General features: G+C 37.1%; 2 protein-coding genes across 3 annotated transcripts; both read left to right on the forward strand.

Moving 5' to 3' along the window:
• The first annotated feature begins 6524 nt into the window (after positions 1–6524).
• Positions 6525–11166, forward strand: LOC148837060 (extracellular calcium-sensing receptor-like). Of its 2 annotated transcripts, none has more exons than XM_088914697.1 (6): positions 6525–6727; positions 6823–7117; positions 7993–8805; positions 8922–9149; positions 9876–9999; positions 10253–11166. In XM_088914697.1, exons 1-6 carry the CDS (start codon positions 6525–6527, stop codon positions 11164–11166), a joined length of 2577 nt encoding a protein of 858 aa, XP_088770823.1. The 2 variants fall into 2 exon arrangements, with proteins under 2 accessions (XP_088770823.1, XP_088770824.1); XM_088914698.1 differs by having other exon boundaries at positions 6591–6727; positions 9876–10090; positions 10191–11166.
• A 3604-nt stretch (positions 11167–14770) lies between these two features.
• On the forward strand, positions 14771–19215 carry LOC148837061 (extracellular calcium-sensing receptor-like). Its single transcript, XM_088914774.1, has 6 exons — positions 14771–14973; positions 15203–15497; positions 16082–16891; positions 16973–17200; positions 17688–17811; positions 18302–19215. The coding sequence occupies exons 1-6, from the start codon at positions 14771–14773 to the stop codon at positions 19213–19215; spliced, it is 2574 nt and encodes an 857-aa protein (XP_088770900.1).
• The last annotated feature ends 7412 nt before the right edge of the window (positions 19216–26627 follow it).

Raw genomic sequence — 26627 nt, forward strand, 5'->3', positions numbered from 1 at the left:
TCAGAAGTAAAAGAAGATCCTTCATATTGCGTGACTAATTTTAAAAACCAAGTTATAAATGCAGACGCTCCCTCGGTGCCGCGCCGGGTGTAAATATCAAAGTATACATTCCCAACAAGAATTGTACCCATCTGTCAAACAAATAAAACACCTTGAATTGAATTGAGGGAGAGATGGGGGTAGTGGGACAGAGATACTGTAGACAGACTCAAGGCAAATAAGATACTTATGGGTACGCAGGCATTCACGACAGCAACATACGAAACGTTTGCACGTACTGTATAGTTAAGTTATTACTTGGTTTTCAAAGTGCAACGAAATACAATATTGTTGTTGCTGCTGTTCTGGTTGTTTTTATCCCGTAAAGCGTTTTGAGAAGCCACCTTTAAAGGCGATATATACTGTAAAACCACTGATTCTTATGGAATGTGCTCCGCAGGAGATTCAAATTTTTATTTATTTATTTTTTAATCGCGTATCTTAGGAAATCTCAGTATAACTTTGTTCATGAACAGTGGCATGTTACATTATCATTCGTTTTTTTAACAAGGCTCGCCAGCTAATGTGAATCGAAACCTGTCTTGCTAGCTTTTAAAGTCGTGCATGTGTAAACTGTACTAGAGGGCATGCAAGTTACTCTGCCCCTTTCAGCGGCAGGGAGTCCCTCTGCTGCAACACACAGCAGACAGAACGGGAGACTATTGCCTTTCATATCTGACACCAGTGAAGTAAAAGGGGTGTCTAAAGGGGTGATTTTAGACCACATTTTAGTTACTTTATTTTGGTTACTTTTAACATTTCTGTAATTTACAGTAGATGTCACAATAGAAGCCCGAAGCCTATTATACTCAGTCTAGCCTTGGATCCTCTGAGTCCCTTGACTCAGTTATTGCATATTAATTTCTTGAGATACGCGATTCCATATTATATTCCCTTTTAATCAAATTCTAAAAGTATGCTTGTTGACTCCGGTATCGCGTTACTTAAAGACTTCGATGCTTAAAATGTTTAGGGAGAAATGGAATACTGGTGTGTATGTTTTCTTTAAAGTACCGAGACCAGCCATATACTGAACGTTTAAGTTCCAAAATTAATATCGTTTATGGACTTCACACGCGTTGCAGTATGCTCCTATTCTTTTTATGCTCAGGCACTAAAATCTCCCTTCTGCTTTGTGTAAGGATGGTATCAAGAGCAATCTTAAGTGGTGAGAAAGCTGTGTTCAATGTATTTAAGGGACTCAAAAGTAAATGAAGATGCTTCATATTGCTTGACTAATTTTAAAAACCAAGTTATAAATGCAGACGCTCCCTCGGTGCCGCGCCGGGTGTAAATATCAAAGTATACATTCCCAACAAGAATTGTACCCATCTGTCATGCAAATAAAACACCTTGAATTGAATTGAGGGGAGAGATGGGGGTAGTGGGACAGAGATACTGTAGACAGACTCAAGGCAAATAAGATACTTATGGGTACGCAGACATTCACGACAGCAACATACGAAACGTTTGCACGTACTGTATAGTTAAGTTATTACTTGGTTTTCAAAGTGCAACGAAATACAATATTGTTGTTGCTGCTGTTCTGGTTGTTTTTATCCCGTAAAGCGTTTTGAGAAGCCACCTTTAAAGGCGATATATACTGTAAAACCACTGATTCTTATGGAATGTGTTCCGCGGGAGATTCAAATTTTTATTTATTTATTTTTTAATCGCGTATCTTAGGAAATCTCAGTATAACTTTGTTCATGAACAGTGGCATGTTACATTATCATTCGTTTTTTTAACAAGGCTCGCCAGCTAATGTGAATCGAAACCTGTCTTGCTAGCTTTTAAAGTCGTGCATGTGTAAACTGTACTAGAGGGCATGCAAGTTACTCTGCCCCTTTCAGCGGCAGGGAGTCCCTCTGCTGCAACACACAGCAGACAGAACGGGAGACTATTGCCTTTCATATCTGACACCAGTGAAGTAAAAGGGGTGTCTAAAGGGGTGATTTTAGACCACATTTTAGTTACTTTATTTTGGTTACTTTTAACATTTCTGTAATTTACAGTAGATGTCACAATAGAAGCCCGAAGCCTATTATACTCAGTCTAGCCTTGGATCCTCTGAGTCCCTTGACTCAGTTATTGCATATTAATTTCTTGAGATACGCGATTCCATATTATATTCCCTTTTAATCAAATTCTAAAAGTATGCTTGTTGACTCCGGTATCGCGTTACTTAAAGACTTCGATGCTTAAAATGTTTAGGGAGAAATGGAATACTGGTGTGTATGTTTTCTTTAAAGTACCGAGACCAGCCATATACTGAACGTTTAAGTTCCAAAATTAATATCGTTTATGGACTTCACACGCGTTGCAGTATGCTCCTATTCTTTTTATGCTCAGGCACTAAAATCTCCCTTCTGCTTTGTGTAAGGATGGTATCAAGAGCAATCTTAAGTGGTGAGAAAGCTGTGTTCAATGTATTTAAGGGACTCAAAAGTAAATGAAGATGCTTCATATTGCTTGACTAATTTTAAAAACCAAGTTATAAATGCAGACGCTCCCTCGGTGCCGCGCCGGGTGTAAATATCAAAGTATACATTCCCAACAAGAATTGTACCCATCTGTCATGCAAATAAAACACCTTGAATTGAATTGAGGGAGAGATGGGGGTAGTGGGACAGAGATACTGTAGACAGACTCAAGGCAAATAAGATACTTATGGGTACGCAGACATTCACGACAGCAACATACGAAACGTTTGCACGTACTGTATAGTTAAGTTATTACTTGGTTTTCAAAGTGCAACGAAATACAATATTGTTGTTGCTGCTGTTCTGGTTGTTTTTATCCCGTAAAGCGTTTTGAGAAGCCACCTTTAAAGGCGATATATACTGTAAAACCACTGATTCTTATGGAATGTGTTCCGCGGGAGATTCAAATTTTTATTTATTTATTTTTTAATCGCGTATCTTAGGAAATCTCAGTATAACTTTGTTCATGAACAGTGGCATGTTACATTATCATTCGTTTTTTTAACAAGGCTCGCCAGCTAATGTGAATCGAAACCTGTCTTGCTAGCTTTTAAAGTCGTGCATGTGTAAACTGTACTAGAGGGCATGCAAGTTACTCTGCCCCTTTCAGCGGCAGGGAGTCCCTCTGCTGCAACACACAGCAGACAGAACGGGAGACTATTGCCTTTCATATCTGACACCAGTGAAGTAAAAGGGGTGTCTAAAGGGGTGATTTTAGACCACATTTTAGTTACTTTATTTTGGTTACTTTTAACATTTCTGTAATTTACAGTAGATGTCACAATAGAAGCCCGAAGCCTATTATACTCAGTCTAGCCTTGGATCCTCTGAGTCCCTTGACTCAGTTATTGCATATTAATTTCTTGAGATACGCGATTCCATATTATATTCCCTTTTAATCAAATTCTAAAAGTATGCTTGTTGACTCCGGTATCGCGTTACTTAAAGACTTCGATGCTTAAAATGTTTAGGGAGAAATGGAATACTGGTGTGTATGTTTTCTTTAAAGTACCGAGACCAGCCATATACTGAACGTTTAAGTTCCAAAATTAATATCGTTTATGGACTTCACACGCGTTGCAGTATGCTCCTATTCTTTTTATGCTCAGGCACTAAAATCTCCCTTCTGCTTTGTGTAAGGATGGTATCAAGAGCAATCTTAAGTGGTGAGAAAGCTGTGTTCAATGTATTTAAGGGACTCAAAAGTAAAAGAAGATGCTTCATATTGCTTGACTAATTTTAAAAACCAAGTTATAAATGCAGACGCTCCCTCGGTGCGCTGCTCTGGTGCGCCGGCTGTTACACAGTGCCTGTCTGCCGTAAGCGTTACAATATACATACCCAACACTGCTTGTACCCATCTGTCATGCAAATAAAACACCTTGAATTGAATTGAATTGAGGGGAGAGGGGGGGAATACTAAAGCCAATACTGGCTCAATACCCTCAATGGGCTTTGACGTGCTAATGCGTTGGTTTAACAGTCCGGGTGTGGCAGGCTTCCAATGTCAACTCGACTCGATTGGAAGACAATGAACGTATTTTAGCCCTAAATGAATTAATAGCAAACATGGTTTACATAAAATACATTTTTCCAAGAAAGTTTATAATAATACGATCTATAGTTGAAATCTGAGCCTACTTTAAAAATAAAGGAAAAGCATTTTCAGAGAGTAATCATGCTGTGTTTATGTAGAAAAAGCGATTAGGTTTACGAGCAATCTAATTACCTATTCGCTTAAAACGCTATTAAAAATTTACTCTGTTGCACACACACACACAATAGAAGCAGGCACCGCTGTCAGAAGGGAAGATATGTTCAAAATATCGCAAATATCGATCATGTTGCGATATTTTGAAATATAAAAGTCAATTGATTGTCCATAATATCGCTATTCTATTTTTTCGAAGAAATGTTTGTTAAAAGAAAAGACCAGCACCAGCTGGATTCGAAAACACAACCTGTCAGCTGGTAGTCACGTCTACAAGACAGCTCACATGAACAGGCAGGCGAAACAGCCCTACACAGCCCTGTCGCAGCACACGAATACCATTATTAAATTCTTTAGATACGCGATTCCATATTATATTCCCTTTTAATCAAATTCTAAAAGTATGCTTGTTGACTCCGGTATCGCGTTAGTTAAAGACTTCGAAGCTTAAAATGTTTAGGGAGAAATGGAATACTGGTGTGTATTTTTTTCTTTAAAGTACCAAGACCAGCTATACACTGTATGTTTATGTTCCAAAATTAATATCGTTTATGACCTTCACACGCGTTACAGTATGCTCCTATTCTTTTTATGCTCAGCTACTAAGATTTCCCTTCAGTGGTAAAATTCAATACCTACAACGGGCACAGCAAAGACGTTTACTGTCTTTCTACGACAGACCAACGGACCACGAGTGCCCCTGTCGGTCAACCAATCACGTACTGCGGTGCCCCGCGTCATCTTGCGTCATACTGAGCGACGTCACCTGCGGTACGTGTCTGTAACGCGCACTTTGAATGGCTGCATCTGTAGTGATCTTTTCTGGACAGTGAATTACATACAGTACACTATTACAATTACAATGTACTGCACTACTTTTACCATATTTGGAAGAAATACCACACGTTCTGAGTGACTGCATCTGTGCAAATACTGTACATATACACATATTTATACACATGCACGTATAAAGGAATAATGCTAAATTGTTGGGATTATAAATCACTACATCCTCATCTACATCCTCATCTGTATCCAGGGTTGGCTCACTATGTCCTTTGTGAGACTCTTCTAATGAAGCCAATGAGAAATTTAGGCATTAACCTCATTTTGCTGGCTGGACAAAAGATGGGTCTGAAGTTGAACATACCAAAGGAAAATGTGATGCTCAAAACTGCCACGTTCTGCTATGTGCTGTCAAAAAGATGTATAGTATATGTAGTGCATTAATACACCATGAAACCTCATGCTCACCTAAAAGGCTATACATGGCTTGGCACTGATCTGACTTACCATCATCCTTCCCCCCACCTCACAACCTCTGTTCAACTAATCCTGGTCTCCTGTCTGTCCCCCAAGCCTGCCTACATACTACAGTATGGGTGACAGGGCCTTCTCCTGCTGTGCACCAAAGGTCTGGAATTCTATTCCTACAGATATTAGTCTGTAGGAATAGAATTCCAGAGCTTCCCTGAGCATTTTTAAATCAAGATTCTAAACCTTCTTCTTTAGAAAGTCTTTTATTTAGCTGGTTCTTTATCTGCCCCCTTGCCTTCCTACTGTATTCCAAACCCTCATTTTTATGGTGTAATTTTGCTGTCTCCTTTGATTGTGTGCTTTTTTTCCTTACTATAAATTAGTTGGAAAAGCCACTTTTAAAGGTGCTACACAAAATAAATGTTTATTATTATTAATATTAGTATATTATTATATTAACAAGAAGTGGGCAAAAGATTCAAATGAAAGAAACAAACAGAACATAGTATTTCAATAATTATGGTATATTAAATGATGCAAGTACTCCCCTAAATACACAATATGAAACTCCTACACATTCAAAAATATTTTTGATTTGAAACAGTGCTGTAAAAATATACTTAAGATATCAGACAGCATGCCTCTTTGGTGATGTGAAAATAAGCTGATTTACTCAGTCTTCTTTAAGACAGACATTAATCGGTATATAACCTGCATATAAAACAAATTTTACAATACATTACTTTTGAAAGTTCTGACACACAATCTGCTTGACAGAACTTTTTTGTTTTTCTTAAGCATGATAGTAACAAGTTCATGCATGCACAGACAAACAAACCAATGACATATTTATCTACTGAACTTGCTCTTTTTCCCCAGGCAGAAGAAACACTAAAAAACCTTTGAGAATTGATGCTTAGGGGAGAGACTGATCATCATTTAATCTAAAGCATGAGAGCTGCACTCTATATAGGAACTGGTGATGCATTTTGGATCCTGGCAGAAAGAAACAACAGACCACACTTTATTTTGCAATGCTGCTGTTTGCAAAAGTGCTGCTAATCGCTCATTTTTCAAGAGCTGAAAAGCTTATTTGCCAGCCATATGGAACACAAGAAGTGCCTCAGTTTTCAAAAGATGGAGACATCACAATAGGAGCAATACTTTCAATCCATAAAAACCCAGTTGTTGTGAATCCAACATTTAAACTCAATCCGGGTCACATCATCTGTGAAAGGTAAGATGAGGTTCGATTACAGTTTATGACACAAGTAGTACTGTTGCTGAAAAATGAAAATAATAATAATAAACTATGAGCTTTTTTTCTTACAGTTTAAATCCTGGAGTGTTACAGATTGCTCAAGCTATGATCCTTGCCATTGAAGAAATTAATAACAGATCAGATATTCTTCCTAATGTTACCCTGGGCTATAAGATATATGATTCCTGTCGCTCCATACCTCTGTCTATAAAAGTATCATTGGAATTAATGAATGGGCATGAAGAAGGATTTCTATCAAACCAGTCCTGCACCAAACCCTCGACTGTCCACACCATCATAGGACAGTCTAGTTCAACACTAGCAATAGGCATTGCAGCAACTGTTGGACCATTTCACATACCAGTGGTAAGAAACCTTTATTTAAATTAACAGACTAAATTGAAAACAATATTGTCTCCATCAGCTATCTTTTAATTGAACAAGCAAACAATCATTATCAGTTATTATCTACTGATAATATTAAGCTTGCTGCAGACATAAACCATATTAGTTCAGGTGGGTAGCTGCTTCAGCATGCGCAGGCTGCAAAGGAACAAGTAATAGGTTTATTCCATGCTGAAAAGTAAAGAAAGAAAACACAACGTTTCGGCTGTGAAGCCTTCTTTGGGTGTAAGAAGCACCCAAAGTACTTCTTACACCCGAAGAAGGCTCCACAGCCAAAATGTGTTTTCTTTCTTCTCTTTTCAGCATGGAATAAACCTATTACTTGTTCCCTTATAAACCATATTATTCTAGTTTAACCGCACCCACGCCCATACTGTACATGAGACACTTCCAGATTCATGGTAAATTACATTAAAAAATCTATATTTTGAATGTATTGTATCATGCAAGAAGGTAAATAAATGTGTCTTGTAAAAGTCATTATTAGAACTTAAGCATTAGGTGAAGTGTAGAATCCGTAATGTTCTCATTTAATGCAGTTATGGGACAAAAAGATTTAAATTTCAATTTTTATCAGAACAGATCTTTTAGAATATAAATCTTATTTACTTTTTAAATCTTACAAACACTTTCTTTGGTATTTTTCAATGATCAAATCCCAGTTTTGTATTTAAACTGTAATTCAGCTCACTTAAAATGCTATTTTGTATGGCAACAACTGTGAAAGTGCCAAAGAGCACATTCAATTGTTAAATCAGCACAGTCATAAAATAACAGCCAACCTCAAATAATGACCGTGATTCATGTTCTCATCTTTTCTTTTTTTACTATTACAGATCAGTCACTTTGCTACATGTTCCTGTCTCAGTAACAGAAAGGAGTTCCCCAGCTTCTTCAGGACAATTCCCAGTGATTATTACCAAAGCAGAGCCCTGGCAAAGCTTGTGAAGCACTTTGGATGGACCTGGGTTGGGGCCATTAGAAGTAACAATGATTATGGCAACAGTGGGATGGCTACCTTTATACAAGCTGCTCAGCAAGAGGGGATCTGTACTGAATACTCAGAAGCCATTCTGAGAACTGATTCTAGAGAGAAATTCCTTAAAGTTGTAGAAATCATTAGGAAATCATCCTCAAAGGTAATTGTTGCTTTTACAGCTGATTCTGATTTAGATCTATTGATAAAAGAACTGTTGATACAGAATGTTTCAGGCCTCCAGTGGGTTGGCACTGAAGCATGGATTACAGAGAGATACCTTGCATCAAAAGAAGGTTATAAAGTCCTGGCTGGAGCGATTGGCTTTGCAATTCCAAATGCAGAGATACCAGGACTGAAAGAATTTATTCTAAATACACGTCCATCAAAAACTCTTGGAAATGCTGGCTTAAATGAGCTTTGGGAGAGTATTTTCAATTGTAGCCTAACACCTAACAAGGAGGAACATATTATGCCATGCACAGGAACAGAGACGTTAGCAGGACTTAATAACCAGTACACTGATATATCAGACATGGGCGTGCTAAACAATATGTACAATGCAGTCTACGCTATAGCTCACTCATTGCACAATTTGTTTGAATGCAAAAGTGGCAATGGACCTTTTCAAAATCTAACATGTGCAAACAAATACAAAACAGAACCTTGGCAGGTAAGAGAAATAAATACTTTAAATAATTAAAATGGACAATCTGCTTTTTATTGCAAAATGTTGCAGTTTATTGTAATATTATAACAATATAAGGATGGACAAATGTTTATCTGTAGGTGCTACATTACATGAGAAGTGTTAACTTCACAACAAGGAGTGGAGAGAAGGTATATTTTGATGAAAATGGGGATCCAGTAGCACGATATGCAGTAGTAAACTGGCATCTGAATAAGGAAGGGATTACAACTATTGAGATTATTGGACAGTATGATGCCTCATTACCAGAAGGACAGCAAATTATAATAAACAATGCCAGTATTGTATGGGCAGGTAATCATAGTAAGGTAAGGTATTGACCAGCATATTGACACTAACAGATGTGACAGAAGGAGAGAAACATTCACTCACCCAATTCAAGGTGTCATTAGAAGTACAGTACTGTCTCCTATGTTCTGAGACCTCATTTGTTGTGATAGGAATAGAGTTAATTAACATTCACAGACATTATGGATAAGCAAATAAGCAAGAGATATCAAAATACAACATTACTGTACACTATTGGTGTAAATAATGATTTGTTGTGATTCAACACTTTTCAGTATAGAAAGATAAACTCATTAACATCTATGTACAGCATACAGTACATGAGCAAATCGCCATATCTATTTGGCGCATCAAGCAAATAAAAAAAGATTACAAATACCAGAATTTTCAAAGTATTTACTATTTTCATCATAAGCACTTAAATAACTATTTTAGGAAGAACAACTTAACATTCATGTACCCTGTGCGGACTGTATCAAGCAGTGCACACAACATCAGTCAAAAATAAGTTTTAAAAATTTTCAACGATTTTTAAAATTCTTTCAAACAGGTATTGTGGGGCTGTATTAATAATCATACGTTTTTATTTTCACTGTAATTATATAATATTCTGATTCAGAATGACTGTATTAATGATTTGACCTTATAAACACACATACAATCACATAGAATAGATAAAATCGCATCATACAGTATACGATTGACTGTAAACATCGTGACTCAGTGTCATTATTATATTGTCGCAGGTACCAAGATCAGTCTGCAGTGAGAACTGTCATCCAGGGACTCGTAAGGCCATTGAGAAAGGGCAGCCAGTCTGCTGCTTTGTCTGCATCCCCTGTGCAGAGGGAGAGTTCAGCAACACTACAGGTAAGGTATTAACATTGGGAATATGGGTTAATATGCCTTTCATTGAGTTTGTACTCAGATTTTAAACATAAGGGACTGATCCACATTCTCAGCATAATCATATAAATCCTAAACAAAACAACTCAGAAAAGAAAAGAACAGTATAAGGATAATCATAGCTAAAATGTTAATTTCATTTTTTTTTTTTGCAGAGGAAGTAAACACACAAAGAATTGGTCATTCAATTTTTATTTGCTTTATTATCATTTTCCAGATTCAGTGGAGTGTTCTAAATGCCCTTTGGAATACAGATCAACTGAGCATCGCAATCAGTGTATAATGAAAAACATTGAGTTTCTGTCTTATGGAGAATTAATGGGAATACTATTAGTCACATGCTCTGCATTTGGAACTTCCCTAACCATAGCAATAGCTGTTGTTTTCTTCAGATACAGATCTACCCCAATTGTAAGAGCCAATAACTCAGAACTAAGTTTCCTTCTGCTCTTTTCATTGACACTGTGTTTCCTCTGTTCACTTACTTTCATTGGCCAGCCCTCTGACTGGTCCTGTATGTTGCGCCACACAGCATTTGGGATCACATTTGTCCTATGCATCTCTTGTGTTCTGGGGAAAACAATAGTGGTGTTAATGGCCTTTAGGGCTACACTGCCTGGCAATAACATTATGAAATGGTTTGGACCCACACAGCAAAGGTTAAGTGTTCTTGCTTTCACACTTGTACAGGTATTGATTTGTGGTCTCTGGTTGATAATATCACCTCCTTTTCCAAACAAAAACATGAAATACTATGCAGACAGAATCATTCTGGAGTGTGACCTTGGATCTGCAGGTGCATTCTGGGCTGTGTTAGGGTATATAGGATTCCTCTCTGCCATGTGCTTTGTGCTCGCTTTCCTGGCTCGGAAGCTGCCTGATAATTTCAATGAAGCCAAATTCATTACATTCAGCATGCTCATATTCTGTGCTGTCTGGATCACCTTTATCCCAGCATATGTTAGTTCTCCAGGGAAGTTCACAGTGGCTGTGGAAATATTTGCTATTTTAGCTTCGAGCTTTGGTTTACTGTTCTGTATTTTTATGCCAAAATGTTATATTATTTTATTAAAACCTGAAAAAAATAGCAAAAAACATTTAATGGGGAAAATGCCTTCAAAAGCATTGTAAGACACATTTAAAATGTATTAATTTCTGTTTTAAAGCACATTACGATTCTGTGTACATACTGTATATTCAACAGACGAGGACTAAACATTTGAATAACTCAAGGACACTGTACATAGTGACAGACAAAAAGACAAAAAGTACAATAAAACGTATAAGCAAAAATAAACATGAACATACAGGATAGAATTTAGGGCAAACAGACACAGACCCTAGTAAAAGGTGAGTTTTGAGTTTAGATTTGAAGAGAGTCAACAAATTTGTCTTTCAAAGAGTTGGATGACCATACCAAAAGTAGAAGCAACAGAAAAAAAGTTTGAAATGTATCCTACGATACAGTGAGTCAAAGACTATAATCAACTGAATGAAGCCTATAGGAGGGAGGGTGAACATGGAGGAGTTCAGAGATATATGATGGAACCACATTATTTAAAGCCTTAAAAGATCTTGTATGGAGTGACTTTATAGGCAACCAATGCAGAGACTTTGGTGTAGGAGTGATCTGCTGCAAGGGTCTGGTGTGAGTAAGTAGTCTAGCTGCAGAGTTTTGGACATACTGCAACTTATTGAGAAGAGAGGTAGGGAGCCCATAGAGTAAAGAGTTGGAGAAATCAGGCCTTGATGTTCTAAATGCATTACATTAATTAACATTATTACATTATTGAATCAGGCGTTCAGCATTAGACATTGATGGAAAATGCCAACCAGAGTTTGATGTCACGCATGCAAGTGATAAGCTACAGAGGTAGGAGGTCAGAGGTGGAAAACGTTTTAATGTAAATCTGAGTATATTCGCATAAGAATGAAACTGAAGACTATGTTTGCATACAATCTGACCGTGATGAAACATATAAAAAATAAAGAGCAATGGGCCCAGGAGTGAACCCTGTGGCACATCATGATTGACTGGGGTTAATAATATTAATTCCTTACACGTATTGTATATAGCACTTTTCTGGACACTCCACACAAAGCGCTTTACAGGCAATGGGGACTCCTGTCTACCACCACCAATGTGCAGCCCCACCTGGATGATCCGATGGCAGCCAAAGTGCGTCAGTATGATCACCACACACCAGCTCTCAGGGTGGAGGAGAACACAGTGATGACGCAGTTCATAGATGGGGATTATTAGGAGACCGATGGGAAATTTGGCCAGGGCGCCGGGGTTCACCCCTAGTCTTTTTCTGAGAAACACCCTGATTTTTAAAGAGGCAGGACCATTGTTTTACGTCTCGTCTGAAGGACGATGCAGTTTTACAGTATATACTCATCACTATACTGGGTCATTAGAACCCATGTAGACTGCAGTGTGAGCCATCGTGTGAGCCTGTAATTGATGTTCAAACACACTTTCACAAATCTCAGATAGGATAGGAATAGTAAAATAGAAATTAGTCTGTAGTTCATCCTAATATTAGAATCCAAGAGAAGCTTTTTATACTCTTAAGTATAAGAGTGACTAATACAGTTTTTAAAGCAATGGGGACCATACCATGGGAACTATTGATGATGTTGATGACTAACGGGCAGAGTCAGAAAGGCAACTTTCAGTAAAGAGGTTTGGAATGGGAACAAGAATTTGTTTTGCAACTGTTATTAATGTTTGTAAGTTGATCTGAATAAACTAAACTGAATTCAGAAAAATCTGGTACTGAGGGATTGTTCAATGGAAAATTCAGGCCTCGAACAGTTGCTCCAATCAGGAATAAGGTTTACGGTTTGATTCAGAAAATTGTAGATTGATAGCATCGATCTTGGACTGAAAGAATTGCAAAAACGTAAGACAAAGCAGAGTTGTTAGGGAATTTAATGATCTTGTTCATAACAGAGAAGAGCACTTTATGATTTGCTAGCCCAGAGATGATTGTATCCGAAATGTAGGGGAATCTATACACTCATCCGCAAAGATGAACAGAAAGTAATCTCAAAAGCCAAGTGGATTTTTGATAAGATATTGCCAAAATAGGAAAACTCACCAGTTTCTGTTTCCATCTTAAGAAGGAATTTAAAACATTATTGGTGTGACAGGTGTGATTTCTTTTATACTTTAAGTGACATTGTAATAAGAATACATTTTAATAAACTATAATGCTTTCTTCTTTTAGTTGAGATATGCATTCTTGAAAGTATCTTTAGATACAGTATTATTGCTCCACTGAAAATTTAATAATCAAATATAATATTATTATTTCTTAACTTTATATACAGTAAGAAAGAGCAAGAAAGGATGAAGCAATTTCTTCTACTTTTTAATGATATTATGTAGAATTATGTATTATTAGTTATGTGCAATATTACACTCTATACAACTCTAGATAATGGCAAGATATTAATTAATTGCTGTGCAGTCTGATAATGTGCAAGTCCATTACTGATGGCAGCATTAGTGAACAAGCAGTCAAAACATTTAGCAAACAAACTACTTTCACCCTAATTGGGGCTCATTAGTGCAGTGTAGCCATGTATTCATGTATTGGCTGTGCTTGTGAGGCTGTTTTGTTATTCATTTCAGCTTGCAGATCCACTGACTGTTAAAGATCAACCAAAAAACTGCAAAAAACATTCAAAAAAATGTTCTTCACCATAGAAAGAAAATACTACACCTTTAAAAAGTCCTGTAAGGTAATAGAAATCAAGTCTGAGTAGGTCAGGAAACATTTGCAAAGAAGACAGAGTTAAGAAGGACCATAGGAGATACAACTGTATTAGTCTGTACTCAATATTTATGATTACACCTTTAACTCTACTTTTTTAGTCTTTTGATGCATTTTAGCACACTTCTCTTGCTTGTATTTTTTTATTTAATTATTTTTTCAAGTTTCTTCTTTAGTCCATCCTCAGTACTGATGCCAACTGCTGCCTGCATTGTGTTACACTCTATACAACTAGAGAGCAAGTAGAAAAACTTGCTTCATCCAACCTATTTTACTCTACCAGGATAAATAGTTAAATAATGTCAAGGATATACTGTAGGGACTGGTCTATTAATTCTGGGTAAAGCGATCTAATAGAACTACAAAAAACAACAGGTAACTTGTACCTCAGTTCTTCTGTAATTGTATCACACATAAAAACAATCATGGTTACACTGTATAAAACTGTACAGTATATACACAATACAGATTTTAATGACTTGTTCAATGCATAAAAATCAAAATGATGCTAATGTAAAAAAAAACAACAATTATTAGCATGATTTATGTATATATGTATATGATATATACTGTGTATGGTCTTTTCATTTAAATTATGGCTGTACACTGTTTTATAATGTTTAATTAAAATGGCCTCTTTAAACTGGATTTCTTAGATGTCCCAAAATCATTCAATGCTAATTCTTTCTTTCTGTGAGTGTATTTGTTCCACAGTTTAAATCCTGGAGAAATACAGTATGCACAAACAATGTGTGTAGAAGCAAATGTTCAAAACTTAACAATTATTTCTCCTGAGGTGATCATAACATTGAGATCACCACTGAGAATTGATGCTACAATGTGCGTTGGAACACTGGTTCACTGCTAATTTTAACATGTAAGAAATACACAGACGTATATAAGCACCTTGAGCTGAAGTACTCTGTCTTTAGGACAACACACATTTGACAATGTTGCTGCTTGTAGCAGTAGCATTAATTATGGTTTTGACAAGTGCTGAAAAGCCTATTTGCCAGCCATACAGAACACAAGAACTGCTTCAGTTTTCAAAAGAAGGGGACATTACAATAGGAGCTGTTTTTTCAATCCATAAAAACCCCGTTGTTGTAAATCCAACATTTGAAGTAAACCCAGGACACATCAGATGTGAAAGGTAACTGATCTATTATCACTATTTTTAAAAATAAAAATACATGTAAATTTACAGTAGCTAAAATACAGTAGCTACGTGAACAGATAACGTGCTTCATGTTTAAAGCAAGCATTTTAAAATGTATGATTTAATCAGCCAAAATATTAATTATTTAAATGTGAATACTGTTAGATGTAATGATAAAAATACTGTGCAATTTGTGAAATATGTGTATGTATTTGCTCCACAGTTTAAATCCTGTAGAATTACAATTTGCTCAAACTATGATCTTTGCCATTGAAGAAATAAATAACGGTTTGGAGATTCTTCCTGATATTTCCCTGGGCTATAGGATATATGATTCCTGTCGCTCTATCCCTCTGACTATAAAGGCATCTCTGGATTTAATGAATAGGCAACAAGTAGGACCTGTGTTAAACCAGTCCTGCACCAAACCATCAACTGTCCACGCCATCATCGGACACTCGAGCTCAACACCAACAATAGGAATGGCTGCAACTGTTGGACCCTTTCACATGCCAGTGGTGAGAACATTTTATTTCAAAAGTACCGTGTCAAATAATACAAAATTAAACTTGAGTGGAATTTTAAAATAAAAAATTCAGTTTCAATTTAGCCGTGTAAATTTAGAAATTATTGCATTTTTAATGTAATTACTCGATCATATGATGTCTTTATATCACAAAAGCATAATTAAGAAATCAAAGCTAATCTTTTTTCTTTCAAGCCATTAATAAGTCCAATAAACGTAATCTTCAAATTAAGAGACCAAGCTTTGATGTGTTCTTTGTAGCACATTACGAGGACTGTAAAGAAATATAGCAAGAAGAACTAAATAGAGGCAGGTCATACTATTATCTTGTATGAAGCACACACATACACAGTTTCAGTATGTGCTATGCTCATACTTACTCATACTGTAAACATTCAAATATAATTAAAACTTATGAATGTATAATAATCTTGTATATGCTGACTACTTCACCTGTGTTTCCCTTCCTAGTTATTTTCAAGTTCAAGTTTATTTCAAGTTCATCTTTTTAATCTCAATTAAGCCATTTATCTCCTCCTACAATCTAAGACAATGTCTTGTTTTTCATTCCTGCAGATCAGTCACTTTGCTACCTCTGCCTATCTCAGCAACAGAAAGGAGTTCCCCAGCTTCTTCAGGATGATTCCCAGTGATTATTACCAAAGCAGAGCCCTGGCAAAGCTTGTGAAGCACTTTGGATGGACCTGGGTTGGAGCCATTCGAACTAACAATGATTATGGCAACAGTGGGATGGCTACCTTTGTACAAGCTGCCCAGCGAGAGGGGATCTGTATTGAGTATTCAGAGGCCATTTACAGAACTGATCGTAGGGAGAAATTCCTTAAAGTTGTAGATACTGTCAAAAAGTCAACTTCCAAAGTAATTGTTGCTTTTGCTTCTGGTCCAGATCTGGATCTACTGATAAAAGAACTTCTGATTCAGAATGTCACAGGTTTCCAGTGGGTGGGGAGTGAGGCTTGGGTTACAGACACGTACCTTGCATCACAGGAAGGTCATAATGTTCTGGGAGGGTCAATTGGTTTTGCCATTCCAGATGCTGAAATACCAGGACTAAAAGAGTTTATTTTAAATGCTCGTCCATCAAGCACCCCTGGAAACTCTGGTTTAAATGAGTATTGGGAAAGTATTTTCAACTGCAGCTTGTCACTTCGCAAGGATGCACATACTAAGCCATGCACAGGAGCAGAGACTCTGAATGGAATAAATAACCAATACACGGATGTATCCGAACTGAGGATATCCAACAATGTGTATAAAGCTGTGTATGCTGTAGCCCATTCATTACACAATCTTTTCGCATGCAATATTAGTCAAGGATACACTGATAAAACATGTGCAAACATAAATAAAATAGAACCTTGGCAGGTAAATATATTTATATCCGAAATAATATCATGCATTTGACCTGAAAAGAACTGAACCTGATTTTAGCTTGTTTTCCTCTAGGTGCTGCACTCTTTGGCCAGAGTCAACTTCACAACCAGGAGTGGAGAGAAGGTGCATTTTGATGACAATGGGGATCCAGTAGCACGATATGCAATAGTTAACTGGCAGCAGAACAAGAAGGGAATCACAGCATTTGCCGTTATTGGTCTATATGATGCTTCTTTACCAGAAGGACAACAGTTTATAATGAGTGATATCAGTGTAGTCTGGGCAGGAGATCAGGATAAGGTAAGTTTCTCACTCAGTATTTTATTTTTTTGTATTGAAACATAGCCTCCACTGAAATCCAGTGGCCACAATTCTCAGGTAATCCCTTCTACTTTGTGTGTTTCTGATTTAGTTGGATATAAATAAATCAAAAGTGCAGTATAAATCTTATTTTAAAGATTCCAGTTAACTACTGATTAGGAAATTCTGTAAGATTGGTGTTGTGAATGAGTTAGCGCTCCAAAGGTTTCATGACCACGTACAGTAACTTTACTTATCCAAATGACTCATTTGCAAAAGTGAGAGGTCTTGTTACAGTATTTTATTTTTTCAAAAACCCTTGACCTGTATGTCCTCTTTAAAATACAGTTGTGTACTTGTGTACTAATCTGACTTAACAACAATGCCCACATTGCTATTGAGTGCTGTAATTGGCATATTAACTTTGAACAAATCTCCAGTCTTGCTTTTTAACAAAAGAACATAATTGTCTCTCACTGTCTTGCAGGTGCCAAGATCAGTGTGCAGTGAGAGCTGCCTTCCAGGGACTCGTAAGGCCATTGAGAAAGGGAAGCCCATCTGCTGCTTCATTTGCATTCCCTGTGCAGAGGGAGAGTTCAGCAATATCTCAGGTAGCAATTAAAACAATTAATGCACATTAACAAAATACTAACTTTTTCAGTATGTTAATAAAAGGCTGTGTTTGTACCCTTAAGCAAGATGTTTCACTCAAATTGCCCCGGTAAAAACAGTGATGTATAAATGAAAACTCTCCAGGCTGTAATTGTAAACAGGATTTTTTTTCTCAACTGATTGATCTAGTTAAATTCTTTATACAACAAAAATAATATCTAATGAAAGATAAGAATTTGTATTAAGAAGTACTGGATATGTTAAAGAAGTGATATTCATGTCAGTAATTCTGCTGTTTTTAAGAGGTGTCCAGAAATATCCCATTTAAATTGAGCTAAATTGTATTATTCTGCTCCACCCAAGAATAAATTTAAACTAAACTACTGATAAAGAATGTTCAAAATGCAAGATGAAACATACAGGGTTAAGATGAGTTCTTTGATTAATTTGTGTTTGTCCCCTAATTTTAAAAAAATATTTTATTTTCAGATTCAACAGAGTGTTCAAAGTGTCCAGTGGATTACAGATCAAATGAACAGCGAAATCAGTGTGTCTTAAAAAGCACAGAATTTTTGTCATTTGCAGAATTAATGGGGATACTTTTAACGGCATGTTCTGTGCTTGGAATGTCCTTTACCATAGCAATATCTATTATTTTTTTCAGGTACAGATCTACTCCTATTGTAAGAGCCAATAACTCTGAACTAAGTTTCCTTCTGCTCTTTTCATTGACTCTGTGTTTCCTCTGTTCACTTGCTTTCATTGGCCAGCCCTCTGACTGGTCCTGTATGTTGCGCCACACAGCATTTGGGATCACATTTGTCCTGTGCATCTCTTGTGTTCTGGGGAAAACCATAGTGGTGTTAATGGCCTTTAGGGCTACACTGCCAGGCAATAACATTATGAAATGGTTTGGGCCCAAACAGCAGCGGTTAAGTGTTCTTGCTTTCACACTTTTACAGGTATTGATTTGTGGTCTCTGGTTGACAATATCACCACCTTTTCCAAAGCAAAATATGAAATATTATAAAGACAGAATCATTCTGGAGTGTGACTTTGGATCTGCAGGTGCATTCTGGGCTGTGTTAGGGTATATAGGATTCCTCTCTGCCTTGTGCTTTGTGCTCGCTTTCCTGGCTCGGAAGCTGCCTGATAACTTCAATGAAGCCAAATTCATTACATTCAGCATGCTCATATTCTGTGCTGTCTGGATCACCTTTATCCCAGCTTATATCAGCTCCCCTGGGAAGTTCACAGTAGCTGTGGAAATCTTTGCTATTTTAGCTTCAAGTTTTGGGTTGCTTTTCTGTATTTTTATGCCAAAATGTTATATTATTTTATTAAAACCAGAAAAAAATACAAAAAAACATGTGATGGGGAAAATGCCCTCAAAATCATTGTAGAGTAATTAATGTATTTTAAACTTATTGTTAATATTTAAATACTTTTATGTTATGTTTCAATTTTGAACTTTCACCAACCTAATTTATAATCCCTATGTTAACTATTCATGTATGATCTTATTTTTTCTGCAACATATGGAACAAAGGCACTCTGCCCTGGTCCAGAGGGATACCTGTCTCTTTTGGTTTTCAATTTAATTGGGGCCTTAACCACTGATGCACGTGACTGATCTATTTGCTTGTTGAGACTTTTCTCCACTCAGTACTTTCAGCATACAGAACAGTATGCAGTCTCACCTCAACTTGCTAATTAGGCAATAGCTTTTTAGTCAGATGTAAGGGAGCTCTTATGTATTTGCCGGTGATTAAGCTCTTGTCTAGAGCCAAACCACTAGACACAATATTTCCTAAACATCTTGGTTGAGAGTCATAGATACAGAAATAATAGAACAATACTGTATACATTATAAGATTTGACTACACAACTTGTTCCTTTTTGGAGAAGGTGGTGGTAGGAATACAGAAATGCATAACTTTCTGTATCTTTTTCTATTATAAACTGTCTTTTTTTTGTAGTGGACTAATTGATTAATTTCCATATTTAAATGTTCTTAAAATAAATATATGTACTACAATGATCAAAAAAAGTATCTTTCATGTAGGAATTGCATCCATTTATCTATTATCTCTCTATTTATGTATTTTACTGTATGTAGTTTCACACATTTGGATATATATTTGAATAGTTCAAATATAATGACAGATGCACATTGTTTCATTACCTTAAAAAGTACACACTTCCAAAGGAGTCTCTCCTTTGCACAAGGAGGAATGTAATGTTGGAAGTCTTTCCCTGAGAAAAAGAGATGACATCTCTGACATTGTGGTGTGGCAATGTCTACCACACACGCTTTGGTGTCCTGAGCTTCAATTAGGAGTGAGGCTGTCTCATGTATCTCTTTGAAATTCCTTAATAATAATAATAATAATTATAATAATTGCTTTCACTTATATAGCACTTTTCTGGACACTCCACTCAAAGCGCTTTACAGGTAATGGGGACTCCCCTCCACCACCACCAATGTGCAGCATCCACCTGGATGATGCGACGGCAGCCATAGTGCGCCAGAACGCTCACCACACAGCTATCAGTGGGGAGGAGAGCAGAGTAATGAAGCCAATTCATACATGAGGATTATTAGGAGGCCATGACTGGTAAGGGCCAATGGGAAATTTCCCCAGGACGCCGGGGTTACACCCCTACTCTTTTCGAGAAACGTCCTGGGATTTTTAATGACCACAGAGAGTCAGGACCTCGCTTTTACGTCTCATCCGAAGGATGGCGCCTGTTTACAGTATAGTGTCCCCGTCGCTGTATTAGGGCATTAGGACCCACAGAGACCACAGGGTGACCGCCCCCTCTTCCAGCAGCAACCTTAGTTTTTCCCAGGAGGTCTCCCATGCAGGTACTGACCAGGCTCACACCTGCTTAGCTTCAGTGGGTTGTCAGTTGTGAGTTGCAGGGTGATATAGCTGCTGGCCTTAAACTCATAATACACACTGAGTGCCTCAGCTGCCAGGATGGTACAATAGGAATGAAAGAAATCGGTAACTTAATGAGCTACTTATCTGAGAGATAAGAGATATATTGATGATAATATACACTGATGGCAGCTTCATGCCGCTATGAAGGCAGTAGTTGGATAATTGCTACTGTGTAATTTGGGATCAAAATCAATATGGAGACAGGAGTGAAAAAAGTAGCGCTGGACATTGCAATTCAATTCAATTCAATTCGATTCTATTCTATTCTTGATTGCCATGTCAACAAAGTTGATTGGAAATTGTTCTAGTGCAGCAAAAAGTCATATTACACTTACAAATACAACATTATGAGGTGCCTAATCTAATGGCCTCTACATACAGTAGGTGCTATTTCGTTAACCGAGCAGGACTACATTTGATGTTTTGAAACCTCCTTCCCAAATGGAGAAGTTTAAACAAGGAGCTGGCTGGATGGAAGGGCTCTTTCTCCAGAACTCGAGATAACCCATAACCAAACTCTGCCACTACAGGGAGCCATAAAAAGTCCATAACATATTCAATTATGCACAAACATTACTACTACAGTTTTTTTTTAAATCATATGTAAATATTTCCAAACAAAAAGAAGAAACATGATTAAATTAGATTGCAATTTGAAGATAAAAGGGCAAGTGCTGTGATTAATTAATCAATATACTGCACAAATCATCTAATAATCATCATACACAAACAGGTGAAACGTGAAAGAAAGAGCAGAGTTGTCAGAGGATTTAATGAGCTTGTTAATAACAGAGAAGAGCACTTTATGATTTCCTAGACAGTGAGAGTCTATTCAGTACAGCAGCACACATTTTGGATGAGAAGAGGAACAGATTGTCTTCAAAACAGATGTTTGTATTCATAATCAAGAATCTGCCCTTGATGTTTAGTAAACAATAGGCTTAGTAGCTAAAGAGCTAAATTAGGCTGACTTGTTTCTTTTTGGTTGTAGTAGGCTGCTATCTTGTTAAACATCTTATTGAACACACCCACACAGGAAGAAGGCTCCACAGCCTTCTTTCTTCTCTTTTCAGCATGGAATAAACCTATTACTTGTTCCTTTGCAGCATAAACACGCTGACGCAGCTACCCACCTTAACTACCTTATTGAACATTTTATTTTATTAGAATTGTGGGTTGTGATTAAGTCTTTTATTTTGTTTCAGCTTGTTTTTTCTGATTGCTATATATACAGTATATGCCATATGTATGTGTCATGTGTATAAATGTTTTGTGTATATGTTTTATTAGTAAAATGTCTTTATTTTAAGTGATTATTTTATTTATATTAGTAAGAAGTGTTTATATTATGGTAATTGAATGATATGCCCATTACATTTCATTTTGTTAATAAACAATAAACAACTTACACTTGTGTTGTACAGTTTATTTTAATTGGAAAAAATAACAAGGGTAACACTTTACCATGAGACATGAGGCTTGTACATTGTTGGTTTAGTAGGAGCTTAATGTAGTAATTTTGAAAAGAATAAAATGGTATCGGTATCGGCCGATTCGAATGACGTGGAATCGGTGATCGGTATTGGCCCTAAAGAGCCTGATCGGAGCATCCCTAACCAAGACATTATTTTTCTAAACCTTTTTACAAATGATTAATTGTTTTTAGTAATTCTCCCAACAATTATTTACAGCACACATTCATCCACAAAGATTACCAGAAAATAATCTCAAAAGCTGAGTGGATTTCTTTTAATTCCCAAAAGATATGGCCACAATAGGAAAATTCACCAGTTTCTGTTTCCATCTCAAAAAAGAAATACAATTACAATGTCATTGGTGTGACAGGTGTGATTTCTTTTATACTATTAGTGCCATTGTTTTAAGAATACATTTTAATAAAATATAATGCTTTTAGTTGAGATATGCCCTCTTGAAAGTAATTATATTTAGATACAGTATTATTGTTACACTGAAAATGTAATAATCAAATATTATTATTTTTGAATTATATATAAGAAAGAGAAAGTAAGGATGAAGCCATTTCTTCTACTTTTTAATGATATTATGTAGAATTATGTATTATTAGTAATATGCAATATTACACTCTATACTGTACAACTCTAGATAATGGCAAGATATTAATTAATTGCTGTGCAGTCTGATAATGTGCAAGTCCATTACTGATGGCAGCATTAGTGAACAAGCAGTCAAAACATTTAGCAAACAAACTACTTTCACCCTAATTGGGGCTCATTAGTGCAGTGTAGCCATGTATTCATGTATTGGCTGTGCTTGTGAGGCTGTTTTGTTATTCATTTCAGCTTGCAGATCCACTGACTGTTAAAGATCAACCAAAAAACTGCAAAAAACATGCAAAAAAATGTTCTTCACCATAGAAAGAAAATACTACACCTTTAAAAAATCCTGTAAGGTAATAGAAATCAAGTCTGAGTAGGTCAGGAAACATTTGCAAAGAAAACAGAGTTAAGAAGGACCATAAGAGATACAACTGTATTAGTCTGTACTCAATATTTATGATTACACCTTTAACTCTACGTTTTTAGTCTTTTGATGCATTTTAGCACACTTCTTTTGCTTGTATTTTTTTATTTAATTATTTTTTCAAGTTTCTTCTTTAGTCCATCCTCAGTACTGATGCCAACTGCTGCCTGCATTGTGTTACACTCTATACAACTAGAGAGCAAGTAGAAAAACTTGCTTCATCCATCCTATTTTACTCTACCAGGATAAATAGTTAAATAATGTCAAGGATATACTGTAGGGACTGGTCTATTAATTCTGGGTAAAGCGATCTAATAGAACTACAAAAAACAACAGGTAACTTGTACCTCAGTTCTTCTGTAATTATAATAATAATAATAATAATAATAATAATAATAATAATAATAATAAACTTTATTTTATATAGCGCCTTTAAAGGTGGCTTCTCAAAGCGCTTTACAGGATGACAATAACAATAAATAAGAAGACTACAACAATAAATAAGAAGATTTCACAAGATAGGACACAATTATAATTACAACAATACAACAGTAACAATAGAGGAGACCGTGGAAGGTGGTATTAAGAAGAGCAGAGGGGTGAAGAATGGAACCAGTTAAGTAAAGGCTTTTCTGAAGAAGAAGGTTTTGAGTCTGGATTTGAAGGAGTTTAGAGAAGGTGACTCTCTAATATCCTTGGGCAAAGAGTTCCAGAGCTTGGGGGCATAGCAGGAGAAGGCCCTGTCGCCCATACAATGTAGACGGGCTTGGGGGACAGTAAGGAGGGCAGAATTTGAAGAGAGGAGGTTGCGAGGTGGGGAGTAGGGCGATAAAAGTTCAGACAGGTATTGAGGTGCCAAGCCATGTAAAGCCTTATAGGTGAGCATGAGGATTTTAAAGTCTACGCGGAATTTGACCGGAAGCCAGTGCAAGGACTCCAGGATAGGAGTAATGTGAACACTTGCACTAGACCTGGTCAGGTTTCTGGCTGCTGAATTTTGGACATACTGCAGCTTGTTCAGAGTAGATTTAGATACCCCAGGGTGTAGAGCATTGCAGTAGTCAATTCGAGAGAATACAAATATGTTGATCAGCTTTTCAGCCACAGTTAATGATAGCACAGGGCGTAGTCTTGCGATATTTCTAAGGTGAAAAAAAGATGTTTTGATAGTATGCTGTACATGTGGGTCGAATGTTAAGCCAGAATTGAATATAACCCCAAGGTTTTTCAATTTTGATTGAAGCTCAAGTACAGAGCCATCTACAGACAGGGTTACAGGACTGGCTTTACGAAGTTGATGGGGGGTACCAATAAGCATGACTTCAGTCTTGTCACAGTTAAGATGAAGGAAGTTTTGAGTCATCCAAATTTTTATGTCAGAGATGCAATTAGATAGAATAGAGACAGCCACATCAGTGTCGGGTTTGGTATGGATGTATATTTGAGTATCGTCAGCGTAAAAATGAAAGCTGAGGCCATGTGATCTTAAAAGCTGACCAAGTGGGAACATGTAAATGCTGAAGAGCAAGGGGCCCAGTATTGAGCCCTGGGGGACACCAGACTTGACAAGACCAATTTCAGACCTGTACCCATTGAGAGAGACAAAGTGACAGCGATCAGTGAGGTAAGACTTAAACCATTTGAGGGCAATGTCAGAGACTCCAAACACAGTCTCGAGACGAGAAAGTAAGATGTTATGGTCAACAGTGTCAAAGGCAGCACTGAGATCAAGAAGGATGAGTATGGAAAGAGAACCAGAATCAGAAGCTATTAGGAGATCGTTGGTGACTTTGACTAGGGCGGTTTCTGTGCTGTGAAGTTGACGGAAGCCAGATTGGAGGGGTTCGAAAAGGTTGTTTGTCATGAGGTGGTTATGTAACTGAAGTGTGACAGCACGTTCTAGAATTTTAGAGAGAAAGGGTAAGTTGGAGATGGGGCGAAAGTTGTTAAGATTGTCGAGAGCCGTGTTAGGCTTCTTTGGCACGGGGGTAATAGCAGCTGTTTTGAGGACCATTGGTACAATGCCGGTGCTCAAGGATTCATGTATTATATTGAGGACAATGGGACAGAGAGAAGAGAAACAGGACTGGAATAAAGTGGTGGGAATGGGATCTAAAATAGATGTGGTGGGTTTCATGCGCGTAACTAGTTTGTTTAGGGATGCTGAGTCAAGAACAGAGAAGCTGGAGAGACGGGAACCAGAGAAGTTGGATGAGGAGGGAGGAGGTATGGAAATTATATCCATAGTGGAGAGAATGTGATGCCGGATGTTGTCAATCTTAGAACTAAAGAAATCTAAGAATGTGTTGCAAAGTTGTGATGAGGCAGGTAATGTGGTAGGGCAGTTTGGCTTGAGCAGTCTGTTGATGGTGGAGAAAAGATGTCTGGGATTGTTTTGGTGATTTTCAATGATGTGAGAGAAGTAGATGGATCTAGCAGACTCAATAGTAACCTTATAATCAGATAAGTAATCTCTCCAGGCCTGATAATGTACATTTAGGCCGGAAAGACGCCACCTACGCTCAAGTTTGCGAGAGGCTGCCTTCATGAAACGCAGATGGTCATTGTACCAGGGGGCAGGGCGAGAGAAGGAGATGGTTCGAGTTTTTAAAGGAGCAAAGGTGTCGAGGGTAGATAAAAGAGCATTGTCAAGTAACTGTATTTTGTCCTCTAGAGGGTCAGAGGAAGAGAAACAGGATAAGGAGGACAGAACAGCATTTGCAAACCTTGGGTGATCAATTGATCGCCAGTTGCGGAAATTTACAGAGCGTGAGGGGGAAGTGTTAGAAACAGGTAATTCCAGATTGAAGAGAATGGCTAAGTGGTCAGAGAGGCCTAGATCAAGGGGAGAGCAGTGGGAGACAAAGGAGTCATTTGCAATAATTAGATCTAAGGTGTGTCCTTTGTTATGTGTAGGGGTACAAACAAACTGAGTAAGGTCAAAGCATCCCAAAAGAGAAAGGAAGTCTTTAGCCAGACTGGAAGAGGTTGAATCAATGTGTATATTAAAGTCCCCTAGAATAAGGATCCTTTTAAATTTAAGGGATAAGAATGAGAGAAAATCACCAAACTCAATTAAGAAGACTCCACTGGGTTTGGGTGGTCTGTAAACTGTGGCAATAATAGTAGATTGGGGGACAGAAACATTTAAAACAAGACACTCAAAAGAAGAGGGAGGAGGTATAGCTATAGGACTTAAACTATAAAAAAGGTTGTAAATAACAATGATGCCCCCGCCTCTGCCTGATAATTGTATCACACGTAAAAACAATCATGGTTACACTGTATAAAATTGTACAGTATATACACAATATAGATTTTAATGACTTGTTCAATACATAAAAATCAAAATGATGCTAATGTAA

Source organism: Atractosteus spatula, chromosome 4 (genome assembly GCF_055471065.1).
Source record: "Atractosteus spatula isolate fAtrSpa1 chromosome 4, fAtrSpa1.hap1, whole genome shotgun sequence".
Taxonomy (NCBI): domain Eukaryota; kingdom Metazoa; phylum Chordata; class Actinopteri; order Semionotiformes; family Lepisosteidae; genus Atractosteus; species Atractosteus spatula.

Excerpts from the sequence above, each read along its gene's own strand:
- LOC148837060 (XM_088914697.1), top strand. The coding sequence starts at position 6,525 with ATGCTGCTGTTTGCAAAAGTGCTGCTAATCGCTCATTTTTCAAGAGCT. Across the intron at positions 6,728-6,822 it reads GGTCACATCATCTGTGAAAG|TTTAAATCCTGGAGTGTTAC; the intron begins GTAAGATGAGGT and ends TTTTTCTTACAG. Across the intron at positions 7,118-7,992 it reads GACCATTTCACATACCAGTG|ATCAGTCACTTTGCTACATG; the intron begins GTAAGAAACCTT and ends TTACTATTACAG.
- LOC148837061 (XM_088914774.1), top strand. The coding sequence starts at position 14,771 with ATGTTGCTGCTTGTAGCAGTAGCATTAATTATGGTTTTGACAAGTGCT. Across the intron at positions 15,498-16,081 it reads GACCCTTTCACATGCCAGTG|ATCAGTCACTTTGCTACCTC; the intron begins GTGAGAACATTT and ends TCATTCCTGCAG. Across the intron at positions 17,812-18,301 it reads AGAGTTCAGCAATATCTCAG|ATTCAACAGAGTGTTCAAAG; the intron begins GTAGCAATTAAA and ends TTTTATTTTCAG.